General features: G+C 35.4%; 1 protein-coding gene and 1 long non-coding RNA gene across 2 annotated transcripts; one reads left to right on the top strand and one right to left on the bottom strand.

The window, feature by feature from the left end:
• Positions 1–13,302: 13,302 nt before the first annotated feature.
• Positions 13,303–15,366, bottom strand: LOC110653978 (uncharacterized). The gene is made up of 2 exons (XR_002494661.2): positions 15,231–15,366; positions 13,303–13,693 (listed from the first exon to the last, which is right to left on the bottom strand). It is a non-coding gene; the product is annotated as an uncharacterized LOC110653978 (long non-coding RNA).
• Positions 15,367–16,192: 826 nt separating this feature from the next.
• Positions 16,193–18,279, top strand: LOC131173440 (uncharacterized). Its single transcript, XM_058135800.1, has 2 exons — positions 16,193–16,378; positions 17,736–18,279. The coding sequence occupies exons 1-2, from the start codon at positions 16,282–16,284 to the stop codon at positions 18,104–18,106; spliced, it is 468 nt and encodes a 155-aa protein (XP_057991783.1). The 5' UTR covers positions 16,193–16,281; the 3' UTR covers positions 18,107–18,279.
• The last annotated feature ends 421 nt before the right edge of the window (positions 18,280–18,700 follow it).

Raw genomic sequence — 18,700 nt, 5'->3', positions numbered from 1 at the left:
GGTCTCTGATTATCCTAATTTTCTCTTCAGTCTGTTGAACAATTTCGGGTCCAATCATTTTTCTTTCACCCACGTCATCCCAACACAACGGGGTTCTACATTTCTTGCCATACAAAGCTTCATATGGAGGCATCCCAATGCTTGATTGGTAGCTGTTGTTGTAAGCAAACTCAATCAAAGGCAAGTGTGTATCCCAACTACCCTCAAACTCAATCACACAAGCCCGTAGCATGTCCTCCAAGATCTGAATTACCCTCTCAGACTGGCCATCTGTCTGTGGGTGGAATGCAGTACTGAAGTTCAATCTAGTTCCTAGGGCTCTCTGAAGACTACCCCAGAATCTAGAAGTGAACCTAGGATCTCTGTCTGATACAATGGATACTGGCACTCCATGCAGTCTCACAATCTCATCAATGTATAACCTGGCCAATCTGTCCAAACTGTAGTCCATCCGGACTGGCAGAAAATGAGCAGACTTAGTCAGTCTGTCGACAATGACCCATACTGCATCATGACTCTTCTGTGTCCGCGGAAGTCCCATTACAAAATCCATTGTTATTCTTTCCCATTTCCATTCCGGCACTGGTAGTGGATGTAACAACCCAGTGGGTACTTGATGCTCTGCCTTTACTTGCTGACAAGTTAGGCATTTGGACACAAACTCTGCCACATCTCTCTTCATACCCATCCACCAGTAATGCTCCTTTAGCCCTCTATACATTTTTGTACCACCAGGGTGCATGGCAAAAGGAGACTCATGTGCTTCCTTCAAAATGATCTGCCTCAAATCAACATCATTAGGAACACACATTCTGCCCTGGTGTAGCAGTAAACCATCATCTCTGATTGAGAACTCTGGTTTCTTGCCCTGCCGGACTTCTTCCAACAGCTTCTGATACCTTTCATCATTCTGAGCAGCCATTCTGATCTGATCAATCAACACTGGCTGTACATGCCATGCAACTGCTGCCTGCCCATCATCATTAATCTCTAAACTGGCATGTAATAACCTCAACTCATGTACCAAAGACAAAGGAGTAACCCGTAGACTTGCCATAGTCTTGCGACTTAGGGCGTCAGCCACAACATTAGCTTTCCCTGGCTGATAGTCTATCAGACAATCATAGTCTTTTATCAACTCTAACCATCTCCTCTGTCTCAAATTCAACTCTTTCTGGGTGCCCAAATACTTCAAACTCTTATGATCTGTGTAGATGTAACATTTCTCCCCATACAAATAATGTCTCCAGATCTTAAGAGCAAACACAATGGCTGCAAGCTCCAAATCATGTGTCGGATAATTCCTCTCATGCGGTTTTAGCTGGCGTGATGCATAGGCAATGACATTTCGATCTTGCATCAACACACAACCTAACCCGTTGTGAGAAGCATCGCTGTAAACTGTATATTCTTTACCCGGTGTGGGTAAAGTCAGGACTGGAGCCTCTGTCAAACATCTTTTCAATTCATCAAAACTCTGTTGGCATTTATCCGTCCACTGGAATTTTACATCTTTTCTAAGCAGCTTGGTCAATGGAGATGCCAACATGGAGAATCCCTTCACAAATCTACGGTAGTATCGGCAATAAACCTAAAATGCGAATTTCTGTGACATTTCTGGGTGGCCTCCAATTAAGGACAGCTTCAATCTTACTTGGATCTACCTTAATGCCCTCTTCTGATACTACATGCCCCAAGAAAGATATTTCCTTCAGCCAAAATTCACACTTCGACAATTTGGCATATAGCTGTTTCTCTCTCAAAGTCTGCAGTACAATCCGCAGATGTCTATCATGCTCTTCTGCATTCCTCGAATAGACCAATATATCATCAATAAATACCACAACAAATTGGTCGAGGTATGGTCTGAAGATAGTGTTCATCAGATCCCTAAAAGCAGCCGGAGCATTAGTTAACCCGAATGGCATAACCAAAAACTCATAATAGCCATAGCGGGTTCTGAAGGCAGTTTTAGAAATACTCTGCTCTTGTACTTTCAGCTGATAATAACCTGATTTCAGGTCAATTTTGGAGAACACAGCTGCACCCCTCAACTGATCAAACAAGTCATCAATGCGGGGCAATGGATATCTATTCTTTATTGTCACCTTATTCAACTGCCGATAATCAATACACAAACGGAGAGTGCCATCTTTCTTCTTTACAAACAACACTGGCGCTCCCCAAGGTGACACACTAGGGCGGATAAAGCCCTTGTCAAGCAGTTCTTGCAACTGCACTTTCAACTCTTTCAATTTTGCAGGTGCCATTCTGTATGGTGTTATGGAGATTGGGTCCACACCAGGCATAACATCAATTTCAAACTGCACTTCTCTTTCTGGAGGTAATCCTGGCAATTCTTCAGGAAACACATCCGGAAAGTCACATACAGTAGGAATGTCCTTCAGTGCTGGACTCCCCACTTAGGTGTCTATCACATGTGCCAAGTACGCCTCACACCCTTTTCTAATCATTTTCCGCCGGCAAAATGAAATGATGTTTGAAGGCAATAACTGTCTCTCCCCATGTATTACTACATCACCATACTGAGGGAGACCAAAAGTGACTGTCTTCAGTCTACAGTCAATCATGGCGTGATGCCTGGCTAACCAATCCATGCCCAAGATAATGTCATAATCTCTGAAGGGCATTTCAATTAAATCAGACAGAAAAGTGTGTCCTTGGATCACCAAAGGACAATCTCTATATAGCCTATTTACCCTGACCTCCTGGCCTAATGGACTAGTTACTAACACATCATAGTCCATTGGTACACACTAAATAGCAGTAGAACACATCACACTAGCACTAACATACGAATGTGTGGAGCCAGGATTGTAACACCCTCCCCGTAGCAACTCCATACATTCTACTGTTCCGGTGACCGGTGTCGGTCCGGACAGCTAGAACGTTCGGAAAAATATTTAAATTTAAGTGAGAAAACCATAAATAACTCAAATATTAATGAGAAAAATTTAGTAAAAATTTTAGAAATAAAATACAACCAAGCAAAACGAGCCGGTGCCCAAGCGATGGGTAACCGGAGGGAAGTTGCGGTTCTCGCAACGAGGAGCCCTAGACCCGGGGGAAAAATTATAAAATAATTTTTGGGACTCCAGAGAAGGGTCATTGAGGTTCCTATGGCATTAGAATGCCAAGAAAATATTTAGAAAAATTTTTCAATCGGTACAGCAAATTTTGACCCGTTAAGCCAAACGGAGGGCATTTTGGTCATTTCGCCTTCAGAGGTGATTTTTGGCCGACTTGTCCAGTTGAGTAAATAATTAATATGACATAAAATATGAAGAAATATTACTAGAAATTAAATTGAAAATGAGTAATGAAAGAAGAAAAGAAAAGAAAACAAAAATGAAATAAAAATCAAATTTATGACATAGGATGATGCAATTAAAACCCTATCAACCAATCATATTTAATCAAGCATAAGAATAAAAGTCAAAAGACCCTAAATTAAACCAAAATTCTGCATCTTCTTCCTCCAATACGTGAACCTCTCTCTACTCTCTCTTCTTCATTTTTCTTCTTCTCCCAAGCTTAAATTTCCCACAATTCTCACCATAAAAACCCTAGCTCCCAACATTAAAAGTTGATTTTAGACCTTGATCAAGTGTTTAGTAGCAAAAAAAAAGAGGAGAAGTGAAGGTTTAACAAGTTGGGAATTTTATCAAATAAGGTTAGTGCCTAATTCCACTTATATCTCTATTATTCCATGTTAATTACTTAAAATAAGTATGAATTTGTGAACCAAATGAATGAAAGTTAAGTGTATGTAGCCCATGGATTTTGGCTGCCCTAAGGAAGGAACAAGATTGATTGTTTTGATGGACTTAGAGTGGACTAAATATGATATTTAAGGTAATTATATACATGGATAATGAGTTAGGGTATTAACTAGGGTAACTAGTGTGAATCACAATGGGAAATTAGGGTTTTGGAGAGTGAAATTTGGTTTTGGCTTATGAAATTGTGAAAGAACATTATAATGGTCAATTAGTGACCATTTTAGGTAAGTTAAGCACAATTTGGACTGAAAAATAGAATTGCAAAGTGAAGAGGTAGGCTGCCCTAGGACAGCAGTATAGGGACTGAAAATTCAGTCCCTTTGCACTGCTATAACTTGGGCTGTGCTAGTCCAATTGGTGTTTGGCCAATTGGACATGAAACTAGGCTTATAATGGCACATTTTTGCTGAAGAAACCATGCCCAAAAGACCAAAGCAAGAGGACCAAAACTTGGCCCCAATCCGGATACCCTGCACTGAATTCTGCAGAATTGACCAAATGAACAGTAACTGTTCATTTGGCCATAACTCACTGTAGATTTGGTCAATTGGTCTGAAATTTTTACAGCAACAAGTTAAGACATAGACAAACAACTTTCATGAAGGAACCTACCCCAAATTATGGCCAGAACCTAACCCAAATGGCAATGGCAGCCACTGTTCAAACCTGCAACTCTGCAGATTTTGATTTGAGCAGCCATGTTTGGATGGTTATAACTCTCTCTAGAAAACTCGGATTTAGGCGATTCTTGAACCGATGGAAACCTAAGACATAGTAGAACATTTCATATGAAGAAAGTTAGACCAAATTATGAACTTAACTTGGTCAAATTACTGACCAAAGTTGGACCAGAAATCTGCCAGACCCAAAAATGCAGCATGAACAGTGCACGTGAACAGTAAACTTATTTTGGCCATAACTTGAGCTACAAAACTCCAAATGGAGTGATTCAAAAAAAGAAATTCAACTAGACAAAATAAGGAACAACTTTCATGTTTTACATTTCTTCAAATTCCCACAGTAACAGGGTCCAATGGAATAGTGAAGTTGACTTACCAAAACTGAAAATTTTGCTTGTGTGGGTTTACACTTTGAAATGGTATTAACACTTAATGCCAACAAGTTTTAAACACCAAATGTGGTATGTTGGGAGTGCCAAAGTCAATGTACATATTTGCTATCAAAAAGTCAACATTTTTGTTGACCAATGAGGTGAATAGTGACACCAAAACCAAAAATTGGCAATTTTGCCAAAATGACCTAAGCTTTGAGAAAGTGACCAAAACCAACAAGTTTTAAATGCAAAATGTGGTACATTGGGAGTGTTAAAACCAATGCACCTATGTTCTATGCAAAAGTCAACTTTTTAGTTGACTAATGAAATGAATAGTGACATGAAAACTTGAAATTCAAAAATTGTGAAACTTAAAAATGCAAAATGCCCTAGTAGGCCTAATGTGATTGGTTTGGATAGTTTGGCATGCCAATAGGGTATTGTTTTAGCAGTACTGCGAAAGGAAAGGCTTTTATGCCTGTATTCATGGCTTTATGCCCGTATCCATGGCTTTTATGCCCGTATTCATGGCTTTTATGCCGATTATGTGATATCATGGCTTTTTAGCCATACTGACTGCATACGTGGTTGACGTTCTGCGTCCCATGGTATGACGGCCCGAGGCACCGCGGTGTCCAGGTTAACGACCGTTATCCACCCAATCGTCCAAAGATAGGTTACTTGGGCATGGAAAAGTATAACTGTGATTGAACTGATTATTTAAAAAAATATATATATACGAAAATTAAGTATCACGCATGATTACAAAAATACAAAGAAGCTCAAGATCATGAAGAAAATAATTAACGAAATGCATGAAGAGGTTAATATCATAAAACGTAATTAGCCCTCGACTAAACATTAAGTTGGTAATTATTCAGTTCTTATGAACACAATGGCTAAGAAATTATGATTTTTTTTTATTGGCATATTATTTCTTTCTATTTTATTATTTGCACCACTAAGCTTTATGCTTAGCGCGTCGCTTTTGCAACGCGTAGGTACTGGAGATACAGATCGTGAGCCCAGTAGACCGCAGACTGGGTGAGTCCATCCTGCAGTCCTGCACAGTGTCCGTGTCACCTCAACTTCTGCAGTGCATTGGTAGGACATTAGGTGTCATTTTGACATTTTGTAACTTAACTTTGTTTTTCTCCTATGTAATTAAACTTGTGTAATGTATATTGATGTTTATGTAAATTATGAAAATTGTACTTGTGAATGGAAAAGTAAATGTTTACTTGTGATTTATATGTGATCATCACATGTGATGGATGATTGAGAACTGAAATTGAAATGTTGTTGAGATTTTAATACTGAGATTTTGTTGATAAATTGAAGTTGGGATTGCTTGGAAATTATTTGGAAGTGTTTTTAACAGGTTCCGAAGAACAGTTTTCTCCATTTTTAGCCGGTACTCCGCCGGATTTTCTTTAAAATTTTCGGAACCTCAAATAAATAGTAATTTCGATAAATGGCTTAAAATGAATTATATTTCACAAGTTATATTCAAAACTATGATAAAAATGAATTAAGATAAAATAGAGTGCTCCGGCACACTGAGTGGCATAACTTGCTCGGCTACATTGTAGTCGGGTAAGGGGTGTCACAAGGATCAAATAACACATACACATCTTGGTCAAGGATGGAGAAAATACCAGCTACAACATCTGATGTTTCAGCCTCTTCCCTCTGATGCATGGTATACACTCTGACTGGTGTGCCACTAGGTAATCGGGCCGTTAATGTTGCTCGACTTCCGAGGTGTTACCAGGACCCCTACCTCTGCCTCTACCTCTAGCAGCTGATTGTGACCCTCTGGGTGCAGAGACTTGGGCTGATCCTTCAGATGTGGCAAAAGATCCAGACCGGCGCGGACTAGTGCAATCCTTAGCGAAATGTCCGCTTCCTCCACAGTTAAAACATGCACCATTAGCCTTGAAACAAACCCCACCATGAGTTCTACCACACGTTTCACACTGCCGAACCGATAGAGCTCATCGGGTGCTCACTGGTCTCACGACTGCACTGGGTGGTCTTTGGCCGTAAAATCGCCTCTGCCTCTACGGAGCTAGATCCCCAAACTGCTTCCTCTTCCCGAACCACTTCCGGATACTTGTTCAAGAGTCTTTTCGCTTTCTCTTTCTCTTGTGAACCCTTCTTCACCGCCTTCGGATTCTATCCTTTCTAATTCCAAGGCTTGTGAGATCAATTCAGAAAATTCGATGTCCAAACCCACAACTTGCATTCTCAGACTCTGCCTTAGCCCGAACTCAAACCTCTTACATCTGTCTCTGGGGGTGGAGACTAAGCTTCCAGCATAGTGGCTTAGCCTTGAAAAATCTCTCTCATATTCTGCTACAGTTCGGTTCCCTTGTTTCAAACTCAAAAATTCTTGCAACTTCATATCCACATATGCATCGGGAATCCATTTCTGTCGGAACTCCCTCAAAAAGTCTGTCCATGACAGCACAGGTGGCTCAACCAGGCTGTGGGGGATGGTCTTCCACCATTCAAATGCATCCCCTTGCAATAAGGAAACAGAATACTCAAACTTCAATTCTTCTGTACACTGTAGCTTCCTGAAAACTCGTTCCATTCTTTCCAACCACTGTTCTGCCTCCAGTGGATCCACAGTGCCTTTAAACTCGGTGGCCCCAAATTTCATCAGTTTTTCATACTGCTGAGCTGAGGGCTGTGGTTGGGCTACAGGTGTTGGCATCTGAGCTTGGGGTGGCACATTACCCGCCATTTGCTGAAAGAAGGCAGCCATCTGCTGTATAAATTGAGCAGGAAACTGCGGTGCTGGAGCAGGAGCTGGAGTGGCTGACCCACTCACATTCTGGAGTGCTGGGGCTTCCCCTTGTACCTCAGCCTCAACAGATTATTCTTCGGAATGATCTCCTCCTTCCATTCCGTTTTTCACAATTTTCTACTTCCTGAGATCAAACACAAGGAGGTTGGCCTCCATTAGTGCATATTCATGATGTAAATATGTCATATGTATCAATTAAAGACACTTGAGCAGTTGTACTTATCAAAGAAATATTCACATACATAGTCAAAATTTATTGCAAAATCATGCTCTGATACCACTAAAACATGTCACACCTTACCCCTCCGTAAGGCATAACATGATCCCGTAGAATACTTAATGAACTACCGAACTTCACCTACCGATAACTCATTAAGTACCCTGCAAGGGATTTTAAAACAATTTTCTTACATTTTGGAAGTGGTGAGCATTTTAGTGAGAATTAAAAACCATTTATTCAAAGCTTAAGGACTAGTAAAAATTTTTGTCCATTTAAATTTTACCGCAAATTTTATAAAAATTTTGACAGAGTTCCCTCTGTATTTTGAGAAACCAATTCTTCAAATACCTGTAAAAAGCACTTCAAAAATATTTCACAACTCCCAACCACCAATAATTCTCAAATCAACTCAATACAAGGCACATCAAAGCAATTTCCACAATTTAATCAAATTTGGTCATCACAAAATTTTTAATACTTCATTAACAAGGCATAAAGCAGAAAATTCATATTTACAAATATTAAATTTACAAAAACAAACCCAAAATAATATTATTACAATTTATTTACAACTGCTCGACTTTATATTGATACATACAACATTTCCATATTTACATCAAAATTTATCTACAAGGGCATAAAACAATACCCGTACAAAAGGGATCAAGAAGTTCTTGTCAATCCCGCAGCTCACTCTGCTGCTTTCTCCTTGCTCTTATCTGCATGATAAGAATTAAACTATCACGAGTATAAACATACTCAGTGGTGCACAATAAAAATTTAAAATGCGATACATAAATCATTTATTGATGAAACATAATTTGAATACTTCACAATCACATTTCACAAATATCAAAGCTCATAACAACTCATTTTGTCAAATAATATATTAAACACAGCTTAGTCAAACAATTTCATAAACACAGTGTTGCCAAAATCATACACAACTTAAGCCATGACACAAAATTTCCGATCAATGCCGCGTTGTACACCACGACAAAGCAATCTACAACCCCATTAATCGAAATCAATGAGGGAGGTGGCTAGCTAGCTAATGAGTACTCATTCGATCTACAACCTCAACTGGCAAGCCAGAGAGGGAGGAAAATAATCGATCTCAATCCCATAAATGGAGGAGGAATAATAAGTAACTGTCATGCTAAGTGTGAATCAAAAATCCATTTCAAACATTTTATTCAAAAATTGCATACAAAATCAAATCAATTTCCAAAGTTACAATTTTATCACAAAGTGGCAACACAAAAGTTCTTAAACTCATAATGCGTACTAAATCAATTTTTCAAGGATAAAATGCTTAAATGGGGTTTATTGTGCACAAACCTGACTGGAGTCGCCTCTAGGCCTTGACTCTCTCCGAAGCCTTCCAAGTCTTTTTCAGCTGAAACACACAATTTCATAGTGTTTCAGTACCATAACTTAACATAAGTCCAAAAATAAATTTAACTTCACTTTAACTAGTTCTATTGTGTTAAATTCGACGTTCTCGAAGTTTTTGTGTTTCGGGTTACTATTCACTACACTATTCAAGTCAAATTGTTGACTTTTTAAGGATTAATAGGTATGGGAACTCCAACTTCACCCACATAACACATTTTGGTCACCAAACTTGTTGGTTTTGGCCATTTTTTTAAAGCTTAGGTCATTTTGGCAAAATTGCCAATTTTCGGTTTTGGTGCTCCGAAGTTGCACTGTTCCATTGGTCGATCTACTGTTGTAATTTGACAAAACTTCCTTCATAGAAAATGTTCCTTATTGTCTTAAGTGTATTCTCATTTTTGGATCACCTCAATCGGAGTTTTGTAGCTCAAGTTATGGCCAAAATAAGTTTACTGTTCACGCAATCGCTCATACTGGTATCTTGGGTTCTGGCAGATTTTGATCCAACTTTGGTCAGTAATTTGATCAAGTTAAGTTCATAATTTGGTCTAACTTTCTTCAGATGAAATGTTCTACTATGTCTTAGGTTTCCATCGGTTCAAGAATCGCCTAAATCCGAGTTTCCTAGAAAGAGTTATAGCCATCCAAACATTACTGCTCAACTGAAAATCTGCAGAGTTGCAGGTTTGGTAACTCAACTTTGCTCAATAATTTGAATGGGTTAATGGCATAATTTGGGGTGATGTTCTTCATGAAAGTTTTAGGTCTATATGCCCTCTAACCCCTGGCCAAATTTCAGGTCAATTTGACCTGTCTAACTCGAGTTATGACCAAATGAACAGTTACTGTTCATTTGGTCAGTTTGGTGCAGTGGCAGCCTGCTCTCATTTCACTTTGGTCAATTGTTTCACCAAGTTTTGGTCAGTTTTTGGCCATGGTTCCTTAATGAAAATTGTGCTATTTTATGTCTATTTTCATCCCCAATTGGTAGCATATCAATTAGGCTTGTAAAATTTGAGTTTTGGTCCTTCAAACTGGGTTTGGTCATGCTGCCAGCAGCATGACCATTGGACCTACGAATTTGATTTTTATTCCAACAATTCCCACACAACTTATTTGGTCATAATTGACCATTATTTCATTTCACAATAGGTTAAACATGCCATTTATGCATTTCTCCAAATTTTGGTTCATAAACCCTAGCATTGAAACCCTAATCTCACTAACTCTTGCATTTAACCATTTCAATGCCCTTAACTATCATCACTTAACTCATTAAGGTTCATATTCCTATTCAAGCCAATCAAGCCATGCAAATTACACTCTTCACAATGCTGGCTGAAATTCCCTCTCTTCCTAAACATACAATATTTTTCAATTTCTCCATATAATCTCATTCATTTCTACCCTAAATCCATCATATATACTAAAAAGAGAAGTTGGATTAGCTTACCTTAAGTGAGCAGAATTTGTCTATCCAATTCTTCAACTTTGCTTGATTTATTTGCTCCCAACCTTCTTATCAAAGTTCAAATACAAGTTTTAGTTAGGGGATGTAAAGATTTCATGGAAAGATTTAGGGTTTAAGGGAAGATTTAGATGGCTTCAATGGAGGTTTTAATCATGGTGAGGGAGAGGGAAATGGGAGGCGGCAACCAAAGGAAGGAAGAAGACTTTTTTTGTTTTTTTTTTTTTCTTTTATTTTCTTTCATCTTTATCACTTAAAGAAGACCAAAAATCTAATTTAATAAATAATTTAATAAATTTGTTTATGACATCATTAATGATGTCATCAACTTTGACTTTTCCATCTTTTTCTTTTTTTTTCTATTTATTTTTTTTTCTATTAGTTCTTTAATTTAATTCTCGATTCCGAAATTTTCTTTTCTCCGATTTTATTGGCAGTTAGGTCAGGAGTCAGCTCTCGGGGTCAATTGACCAAATTGCCCTTCGCCGGTTCATCCCGGTTTGCAAATAATCCAATATTTCTTCCGGCTCCCTGACCTAATTATTTGACTGGCTTAACAGTTCTTTTTCGTGATTTTCTCTTTTCCACTGTGTTTATAAGGGTCCTAAGGACCGCAATGGCTCACTTTACGGTTCAAAATTTGAGTTTAAAACGACTTCACAGTCGTTCCCGAGGAGGTCACTCATCGCTGTGACTCTCGGCTCGTTTAACCTCTTATGTTCTGTTTTTCTTATTTATAGTTAACCAATTAAACATTACTAATTATTTGTGTTTATGGCTTCTCAAATTGTCTTAAGTGTGGCCCTAATCCCATTAATTGTCCGGACCGACACCGGTCTCCGGAACAGTGAAATATACCAGGCTATACCAATAGGGGTGTTACACATAAAATCCAAGAGAAGGCTTTTAAGATGCCTCTTGGTGCATGACGCATGTTATGTTATCAGTGAAAGTCTTGAGGAGTCTCTGTATTAAGTGAAAGTCCTTATGAGCCTCTATATAAGTCGAACACATTGGATGGAGGAGTCACTGTTGACAAGTCCATTTACGTGAAATGCTTATGATGTGAAACTCATATGGATGATGCATTGCATATATATAAAATGAAATATTTTGGTTAGTTTAGTCATTGAGCTTGTGTAATCACACCCCTTTCCCTTAACCCTAGGTGTAGGAGTTCAGGAATAGTAGAGTCCTTTAGGAGCTTGAGCAGCAGGAGTAGCTATAGAATGTTTTTGTGTATATTGTATGATTAGTGGACATGTAATATGTAAAAGAATAGTTACTGTGATAGTATCCAAGTTTTGATAGATGTTTTATTATATATATGAGTGATGTAATTATGTGTGTCTAAAATCTACACTAACTCCTCATGTAAGTATGTATGTACAATCTAATAACACTTTAGTGATTTCACGTATGTAAATGTTCAAATTTTGAGCCATTTTATGTTATGTTATGAATGAAAAAAAAAAACTAAAATGTAATGGTTTGGAGTATGCTTGGATTGTGAGATACAGGAATATATTCATGTAAAATAGGTCTTTATGCTTGCTATGGTTTACAGCAGCCTTGAGCTAACTTGATCCCTAATGCTGGTAATGCTGTTAGCTTGGGTAATTACATAGTGTTTTGACTAGAGTAAAAAATACTACACCTATTTTAACTACGGTTAAAAATATGATACACTATTTTTACATTTAATAGCTAATCTAATATTTATTTTTATCGAACACTTTTGCTTTAAGGCCCTATCCGGTAATATCTTTTGAGTAGCATTTAGTATTTTAACTCTAGTCAAAACATTATCTCTTATTTATATTTTTTAGTGGTATAGTGTTTATACTAGTGTTTAGAGGTTAAGGGATTGGTTTATAAAAAGTTATCTACTAACTTTTAGAAGTTGAAGGAGCATATTGATTAAGGTCAACAAGATGATGCCATTATTTTTACATTTAATAGCTAATTCAATGACTGCTTTTATCGAGCACTTATGCTTTAAATTACTATCTAAACAACTAACTACTAACAGCTTATATCTAACAGTTAAAAATTAGTAAAATAACTAACTGCTACTAAAATAGTTTACAACTACTAGAATAGTTAATATTGCCAAATAGAGTCTAAACCACTATATAAACAACAAACCACTAACTATGGGTATGCAAATGGTCAGTTTGGTTCCGAACCAAACCAAACTTAAAAAACCAAAAACTGAATTTCAATAAAAACTAAAACTGAACCAAACTAAATTAAAGAGATAACCAAACCAAACCAAACAAAATTAAATTAGTTTAGTTCGATTCAGTTCAATCGATTTTGAGTAGAATCCTAACAATAAATGATGCGATTTCTTTCCAAGAAGCAAACATACCCAGCATTCATACAAAGTGCAAAATTTCAAATTGACATTCTTCCAATTTCAAGAACAATAAAAAAAAATGCCCAAATGCAATACCTAAATGCAAAATGCCACTCTTCCAATTACAAGAACAATCAATAATATTCAAACACATCAACAAAATCAAAATAAATTAGTAACCATAAACAAAAAATTTTCAGTTAATTTCATCATATTGTTACCTCCAATAAATATATATTACACAATCTAGAAGTAACCCAACACCCAGCAAATATTAACAACTAAACACCAAAAAAAAATATACATAAAACAAGAAAATCCACAAAGAAATGAAGAGTATTTACAATTACAGATCCATTGATTGCTAGGAATGGGGCTGCTAGCTTACCACAAATAGAAACCACCACAGATTCAACATGCAAGCATTCTTCAATAACCAGACAACGAAGGATCGAGACCTATGATCTTACACAAACCACCATACCTAGAGGTGAGAGAAGGATTTCACTTTTGAGTTTGGAGCAGTGAGGGATGAGGACTAATGACTTAAGCCACCACAATGAGGGACCTAGGCTGCTTGCACGAGCCAGATTGCACAATGGTACCAAAGAGCAACTAAACGATAAGTGAGATTAGTGGCAAAAGGTGAGTGCCAAAAGGGAGAAGGATTCGAGAAATGAGAGGAAGAGAACGGTAGAAGGGATGAGCATCGAGTGAGCGATACTGAGAGGGAGAGAAACTATCTGGGTCAAGTTATGAGAAAGAATAAAGGTTAAGGATTTAATGGTTTGATTAATATTAATATATATATATATATATATTGGTTGATTCGGTTTTTTTTTTGGTTTTTCATTTAAAAAACTGATCCGGACTATAAATTGAAATGAAATAAATAAAAAACTAAATCAAACCGAATTGACTAAAAAATTGAACTGAATTAATTCGGTTCAATTCAATTTTTCAGTTTAAACCAAAAACTGCATATCCCTACAATTAACAGTTAACGATTAGCAAAACAGCCGATAACTATTAGAATAATTAACTGCTACTAAAACAGCTAGTATTACCAAACATGGCCTTTGTTAATGGGCTTCATTTTTATTAAATTGAACAGCTTTGCCCACCTTCCGTACCGAACTAAAAATCAAAAGTAAATAAATAAAAAATTGAATCAAACCGAATTGACTGAAAAATTAAATTGAATTAATTCGGTTCGATTCGATTTTTGGTTTAAATTGAAAACTGTATATTTCTACAATTAACAGTTAACAGCTAGTAAAACAACTGACAACTATTAAAATTATTAATTATTACTAAAATAACTAGTATTACCGAACATGGCCTTTATTAATGGGATTCATTTTTATTAAATTGAACAGCTTTGCCCACCTTCCGTTAATGGAATATATATATATATATATATATATGGATGACTAATGTTAACAGAATTTAGAGATTGGAGAAAGATAAATAAGAATAAGGCAACGACAAGTATTGTTAATGTCATGAATAAAGTTACATGGTCGGACCAATAATATTTCACATTTCGTGATATTTGTACTAAAGCCATTCACCATGAACTGGATATGGAAAAGAAAGAAAGAAAAAAAAAAAGGATTTTAGAAATTTTTGAATGTGATACTGATTGTCTGTGCATGAAGATAACCAATTAAATTTTAGCTGAGCTTAAAATTATAAGATTTTTAATTTAAATCTCAATTAAAATTATTTTATTTTATATGTACAAAAAGAAAAGTAAATTTATTATCTAGAGAATAACTTTATTAAATTATATATTTATAATTATATTGGTATAAAATAATTTTATTAATTTAATTTATAAATAATAAGATAAATTAAATCTACTTAAAAAAAATTTTATGCACTAAGGTTGTGGCTGAACTGAAAAACAAATGGGTGGAAGACATTGGTCTAAACCCTAAATCTACACATCATTCATTCTTTTTTTTTTCCATGAAATTTCGTTTGATGACAACCTTAATATGGGTTCAATAATTCGCCTTCTCAAAAAGCGGATAAATCTTAAAAATAAATAAAAAATAAATAAAAAATCTCAAAAGCCAAATCAAAGATAATCAGAAACTCTTACCTTCATGACTCATCAATGGCCCAGAAAGACAAGTGGGTGTAACCAATCCACAATGAGAAAGTATGAGACATTTGTCCCATAATTTGATGATTTTTGCTTTATAAAGTATTTCTTTGATAAGGTTACTTAGGAGAAAAGAAAAAGAAAAAGACAAGTTTATCTTGTGTACTTTACTTAACATTTCATATTATATGCAAAAGTCATTATCAAGCCCCTAAGTGTTATTAGCTTTTGCTGTTCAATCCTTCAACTGAAATTTGTGTTTTATTGAAACAATACACCATTAACTACCAAAATTTTTGAGTTTTTAAATTCTTGAACATTTGTTCTTAACAACTAGATATGAAAAACTAATGTAATTTTATTAAACAAATCATAAAAATTGCATATTTTAATATTAAATATATAGGATTTAGTTGTATAATGTTTACATTTAAGTAAAGAATAAATTACTTTTTCATACTTTTGGATTATGCCAAAATTAATATATTTGTTCTCTAATTTTTCAAAATTAATTAATGATTTAATCTCAATATTTTGACTCTATCAAACTAAAAGTCTCTCTGTCCATATTTAAAAATAGTGTATTTTTCTTTTCAATTTGATGGAGTCAAAATATAGATATTAAATCATTAATTTTTAAAAATCAGAAAATATATTATTAATTTTGACATAATTTAGAGACTTAAAAATAATTTACCTTTAACTTAATTACATCTTATCTGAAGCTGGTTCTTGCAAATAGCACTAAATTGAGAAGTCTAAAGTTTCAAAAATATAAAAAATTTAAGTTGAGGGACTTAATAGTAAAAATGCCAACAAATTTAAAAGTTTTTTAACGCGCTTTTTCTACTGTATATATGATAATATTTTAAACAATTCAGGAGTTCTTCAACTTCAATGCTTTTTCCTAAGTATATATATATAAGATAACTTGCCCAAAGACACCTATAGCTATAGGTATCATTTTGATAGGGAGACAAATATACACAAAAGACTCTAAAAAGGAGGTTTTGGAGAAGCCATTCTCTTTTCAGTTGTAGTCCGCCAAATGGGAATTGAACAGATGGTGTTGTTGTTTCTCATACTCTTCAACTGCTTGCATTTGTTAGCTTCTTCATCTCCACTTCACAAGGCCTTTGTTTCAGGTATTCTTGTTTTGCTTCTCTGAAAATCTCCAATTTTCTTACTTTAAGCTCAATTGTAGACATAACTTTCCATCAGAAAGTCAAAAAAATTTATGGGTTTCATATATTTTATCCAGATACTCGAAGAAACTTCTTGTATTACATAGCCAAGAAAGGATTAATATCATGTATCATATATTTTATGTAAATTTGTTTCATAGACCTAGCCTGGCATGATTTAGTGGGTGAAGACATATACGTACCTAGCAGAGCTAGATTTGAATCCCCAATCTCCTACTTAAAAAAATGGCGTAGCAGTTTGGTAGAAGACACATGAATTTTGTGTTTCAGTATATAGTTATTCACTTGCAGATAACCAGCTTTCTTCACGGCATTATTTAGATTGTCTTTGCATGGATAAGGCTTCAAGAAATAAAGTAGTACTAATTTGATTAATCAAATGAAGAAACAAACAAAAATGACGACCCTTCATGAAAAAGAATAAAGGAGATTGAATCTGATACTCCCTCTTTTCTGCGTTTTGAAAGATCCTAGATATGCACTGAAGAATCATGCAGAAAATGGTATAATTAATGCTTTATTAAGGCTTAAGGCTTCGTTGGAATAAATCATTTGTAAGAAAAAAATTTAATTGAATTCTTACACAGTCATGTTTGATTTCTACTTCTTTGAAAATGATTTTTTTTAAAGATTAAAAAGAATTAAATTTTTTATTTCAAACATGAAAATTGACAAAAAAGATATGAATCGAACTAAATTCTTGTAAAATTCTAAATTCCTAATAGCTAAAGAACTATATTCGAAACTTTCAATGAGTCACTTTCTTGATTCTGTGAGATTTTTTAGCCATTAAGCAAATGTTCTTCACAGTAATGAAACTTAGTCAAGTGAAATTTGTACGAAAATCAAGAAAGCTTTTTATCGAATATGAATTATTTATATTCTGAAATCTTGGATTTCTTACTGTAAAAGATGCATAAGAATAACTTTTTTAACTTTGTCAATTTTCATTAGCCACTTATAAGGTATCCATTCATTATGCCCATTTGGAAGTTGCCAAATTCTTGATTCCTACATAAAAATCTTTACATTATCACTACGTAATCAAATTCGTTTTGCAAATTGTTTGGCTATCTATACTGAACTTTGAAACTTTCAAAGCAATAACTAAGACATTTGTCAATGCAAAAGGTGGAGAAATATTTCTTACACTCAATATGAACTTAATAACTTCTTCTGTGATAATCTGACTTGCAATATCATGATTTTCTGTGACTTGTCATTGATACTTAGGCCAAATTATTCATTTTCATAACCCTATTGTTTAACAAGGCAGACTAACAATATTCAATAATAGATTCTCTGCAGAAGCGTAATGTTGGACTTACAGGCAGACATGAAGACAAAATCAATGATGATGGTGATAGCAGTGGAAGAAGTGGTATAGTAAATGGCAGCAAATTTGCCCATGGAGGTACAAGTGGCGGTCGGTCAGCTGGGGCAGGTGCACATGGTGGTGGATCAACTGGTGGGACTGAAACTGGAAATGACAATGGCAATTCACAATCAGGCGCAGCAGTTGTCCCTGTTATTGTAGCTGGTGCTGCTAATAATAATCGCAACAGAAACAGCCACCGTAATGCTGCTAACTGCAACAGGAACTGCATAAAATTTCCCACTATGATTATGACCACATTAACTACTCTTATTGCACATATTTATATGTAGTATTTTGATGCAAAATATAGATTAATCCATCATCCGAAAATGATGGATCGGTTGGCCTGTATTTATGTAACATTCGATTTGGGGATCCTGTTTGTAGCCTTCCTGTAATATGTAAAAGCAAAGAAAGCTTTATTATATAGTTTTTGAATCATAATGAGAACATATATATGTAAGATTCGAGATAATTTACAATTAACTTACGTTAATTACTACTATTTTCAAATTTTAAGATAAAAAAAGTCAGTCTTAATTATGAAATCAAAATTAGCAAATAAAAAAGTTAGAATCAAAATCGATACATGGTTTTTGATTTCAGTGTTTCACTCATGGAATTGCAGTTATGGAAGCTGCAAGTTTTTGCAGAACTGGAAACTACAAGTTGCAGTTACCTTTTTCTTATTCAAGATCATAGTTAGGTTGCCTTTAAGTTTTTTTCAAGTCATTTTCCAGCCCCCAGATCATCATCAGAAGCTGTGTTTTATAACTGGCAAACACTGGCATTGAAGATTTCAAATCCAATGTACTGAAAATTGTGTGCTAGATTCTCAAGCCCTCAGCCCTTAGAGCATGTTTATCTAAGGGAATGTATGGGAA

This window comes from Hevea brasiliensis, chromosome 14 (genome assembly GCF_030052815.1).
Source record: "Hevea brasiliensis isolate MT/VB/25A 57/8 chromosome 14, ASM3005281v1, whole genome shotgun sequence".
In the NCBI taxonomy this organism is placed as follows: Eukaryota; Viridiplantae; Streptophyta; class Magnoliopsida; order Malpighiales; family Euphorbiaceae; genus Hevea; species Hevea brasiliensis.
The sequence above is the reverse complement of the archived record's forward strand: the minus strand, read 5'-3'. Positions and strand labels throughout refer to the sequence as shown.

Bases quoted from the DNA above. Each gene is read 5' to 3' on its own strand.
- LOC131173440 (XM_058135800.1), top strand. From the start codon at position 16,282: ATGGGAATTGAACAGATGGTGTTGTTGTTTCTCATACTCTTCAACTGC. The intron at 16,379-17,735 runs GTATTCTTGTTT...ATTCAATAATAG, and splicing joins TCACAAGGCCTTTGTTTCAG to ATTCTCTGCAGAAGCGTAAT.